Source organism: Nothoprocta perdicaria, unplaced genomic scaffold, assembly GCF_003342845.1.
Source record: "Nothoprocta perdicaria isolate Ctin4 unplaced genomic scaffold, notPer1 scaffold_121, whole genome shotgun sequence".
NCBI classification, from domain to species: Eukaryota; Metazoa; Chordata; class Aves; order Tinamiformes; family Tinamidae; genus Nothoprocta; species Nothoprocta perdicaria.
The window spans coordinates 1,129,658-1,132,751 of record NW_020454328.1 but is presented as its reverse complement, the minus strand read 5'-3'; the positions used below and the strand labels follow the sequence as shown (position 1 = coordinate 1,132,751).

The 3,094-nt window shown below is 63.4% G+C and overlaps 1 protein-coding gene across 1 annotated transcript; it reads left to right on the top strand.

The window, feature by feature from the left end:
• Positions 1–314: 314 nt before the first annotated feature.
• On the top strand, positions 315–2,273 carry LOC112960198 (SKI/DACH domain-containing protein 1-like). Its single transcript, XM_026054400.1, has one exon. It carries the CDS (start codon positions 315–317, stop codon positions 2,271–2,273), a length of 1,959 nt encoding a protein of 652 aa, XP_025910185.1.
• The last annotated feature ends 821 nt before the right edge of the window (positions 2,274–3,094 follow it).

Here is a 3,094-nt window from a genome sequence, read left to right as displayed (position 1 = left end):
GTGTGCGGCGCGGAGCCTGCACGAGGCAACATGTTTGACTTCTTTATTTTTCTTTCTTTTTTTGCCGGGGAGGGGGCACACGAGGAGACGACCCCCGGCCCAGGCGGAGGAATGGGGTGCTCGGAAGATGTTGCAAACCATTGAGTGGAGCTTCTGAAAAGGACTTCGGCGTGTTTGGCTTTTTTTTTTTTTTTTTTTTCCTTCCTCCCCCCCCTCTCCCGAAGGGTAGGGATGTGTGATCAGGGAGTGGAAACAAATATGTCCTTATTTTCAATGCCCCCTTTGAAAGGGACAAAGTAAATGCTCCTTGCAAAATGTTCCTGACCTGCGAAGGGACCTTCGGAATTGTTCCGACTACCATGGATTACAATGGGGAAGCCAGGCCGGGGGATTTTCATGCTGGCTATCAAGAAATCGAAGGGATAAACTTGGGATACTTACAGATCAATGGCACCCAGATGTTTGCACTGGCCCAGGTCCTCAATGACCTGTTTAAGGATATTCCCAGGACCACCATCAGCAAGAAGATGGAGACCTTAAAGATCAAGAGCCGGCGCTGCGATCTCAAGGAGCTGCGGACCCTCAAAGCCATCAATTCGGTGCCCACCCGTGCCGTGAAGTGCTCGCTCATATCCAAGGCAGACCTGGAGGCTCTGTGCACCTCCTGCAAGAGCCTCAGCCCGCGCAGGAGGAAGAGGAAGAGGAAGAGCAAGCGGAGGGAGCAGCTGCTGCTGCACGAGCCGGGGCAGCTCTTCTCCTGCCGAGGCGGGGGCTGCTGCGAGGGTCCCGGGCACCCCACGGGGCCCCCTGCGCCTCGCAGGGCTCGCTCGGCCACCCCGCTGCTGCCGCAGCCCGTGGGTGGCTACGAGAAGCCCCCGCGGGGCGCGAAGGGCTTCGGCCTGGCCGCCCGGGGCGCGCTCGGCCTGCGCGGCTGCCCGCGGGAGCGGCCGCTGCTCCGCGCCGCGCTCCCCTCCGCTCCCGCCGGGCCGCGCTGCTCCCAGGGGCTCTTCCCGGGGGAGAAGGGTCCCGGGGGCGCCAGGAAAGGCCGCGCCTGCGGCTGCCCTGGCTCCAAGCGGCAGGGCACGTCCGCAGGCTACTCCAGCGACTCGGACTCCAGCCTGGACTTCGGCGGTTCCAGCCCGGCCACCTCCAGCGACTCGTCGGAGGAGGAGGAAGAGGAGGAGGAGGGGGACTCGTCGTGCAGCAGCGAGGAAGGCAGCTCCTCGGAGTCAGAGAGCAGCTCGCTGTGCAGCGGGGACTCAGTGCAGAGCACTCGGTACCGGCAAGCGGCTCTGCCCCGCTTGCAGCCCCCCCGCGAGCCCTCGGGCTCCGAGCGTGCCGCGGAGCCGCCCCCGAGCGCGGGCAAAGCCCCGCGTGCCGAGCCCGGCCTCCTCTTCCTCTCGCAGCAGCTCTGGGCCCGGACTTGGCGAGCAGCAACTTTGGAAAGTTGGAGTGCGGCTCCAGCAGTGCTGGGCTCGGCGGCGCAGCCGGAGCTGCACGTGAAGCAGGAGGCCTCCCCTTCCTCCTCCTCCTCCTCCTCCTGCTGCTGCTCCCCCGCTCCCTCCCCGAGCAGCACCCCCGGGGAGAAGCCGCAACAAAAGCAGCGCGGCGGGGGGGCCGCCGAGCCCTGCTCCAAAGGGGACGATTTGCACAAAGCAGCCTCGGACAATAGCGGCTCGTTAGGCCCGGCCGAGCGGGCGGAGACGCGGCCCGGCCCCCCGCCAGAGCCCGGGCCGGCCTCGGTGCCGCCGCCCGGGGAGCCGCGCAGGGAGCATTTCGACCGCCTCATCCGGCAGTCCAAGCTCTGGTGCTACGCGAAGGGCTTCAACGTGGACGCCAAAAGTTTGCGGCTCGGCGGGAGGACGGAGCCCTGCGACCCTCCCGCGGCCAAAGGCGCTGAGAGTCCCGGCTCGGAGAGAGTCCCCAAGCGCTGCCGCGTCGCCAGAGGCGCCGAGCGACAGAGCTCCCCGAAGGGGCGGCCACCAAAGACCCCAAGGAGGAAAGCCAGGAAGGGAAACCCTCCCTGCAAGCGGCTGGGCAGCGCGGGGCCGCCCCCGCCACGCAATTCCTTCAGTCTCATGGGCAGCTTCCCGTGTATTCCCTCGCTGATCGTGGGGGACGATGGGGACCTGTGTCCTGCCTCCTCCCTGGGCGGCAAAAACTCTTGGGCTCTCTCCAAAACTCACCCGCTCTGGAGCTGGCACCTGGGGGGCAACGCCATGCCCGTGCCCCCCAGCCTCAAATTCCGGGGCTATAGCCTGGAGGACCCCTAAGGACAGCACAGGAAAGGTGGTGGCGGCGGCGGGGGCCGGGAGCGGGGCCGCGATCGGGATCAGGATCGAGATCGGGGCTGGGATCGAGATGGTGGCCGGGGGGAGCGGGCCCAGCCTCCCGACACTTCCTAAAGGTCGGGGGGGACACGACGGTCCGCGGAGAAGTCGGTGGGTCCGAGGTGAGGCGGGTTTTGTGCATGATTTAGCTGGGAAGGGGCTTCAACTGCTGCGTGTGAGAGGGGCCGGGGCCGCCCGGTGCGGCAGGTTTAAAAATCGCCCCGCTGCAAAATACGACGCGTGATCCCGAAATGGGATCCCGAAATGTGCGGCTCGGGCAGGGACAAAGGACCCTGCCCCGCTCCTGCCGCCCACACCGCCCCACCCGCCCCGAAACCCAGGCTGAAAACAGCAGAGAACAGAGCTAATTCCTCCCCTTTCCGCCATAAAGGCGTTGGATTAAACTAATAATAATCCCACGCAGAGAGAAGCAATGATTCCATGTAGCCCAATCCCTCCCTTTTGGACCCAATCTAACCGGGGAGCAGCCTCGGCAATAGCGGCGCGAACAGGGCTGTAATGTTCGCCGTCCAGAGTGGCAGCAAGAAAACACGAAACTTTAAAAAGACCCGGAAATTCTATTTGCTAAGAGAAAACAGGAGGCTTTGAGGGGAGGTTTATTCGAAACCACTGCGTATATATTACAAAAAAAGAAAGAAAAAAAAAAAAAAAAAGAAAAAAGAGTTGTTTCCTGGCTAATAACCCTATCTCGGGTAGCCTGGAGGGAACCGGCCTGTAAATGCTTTATGGGCCCCAGAAATCGG

Coding starts and splice junctions, on each gene's coding strand:
- LOC112960198 (XM_026054400.1), top strand. CDS start 315: ATGTTCCTGACCTGCGAAGGGACCTTCGGAATTGTTCCGACTACCATG.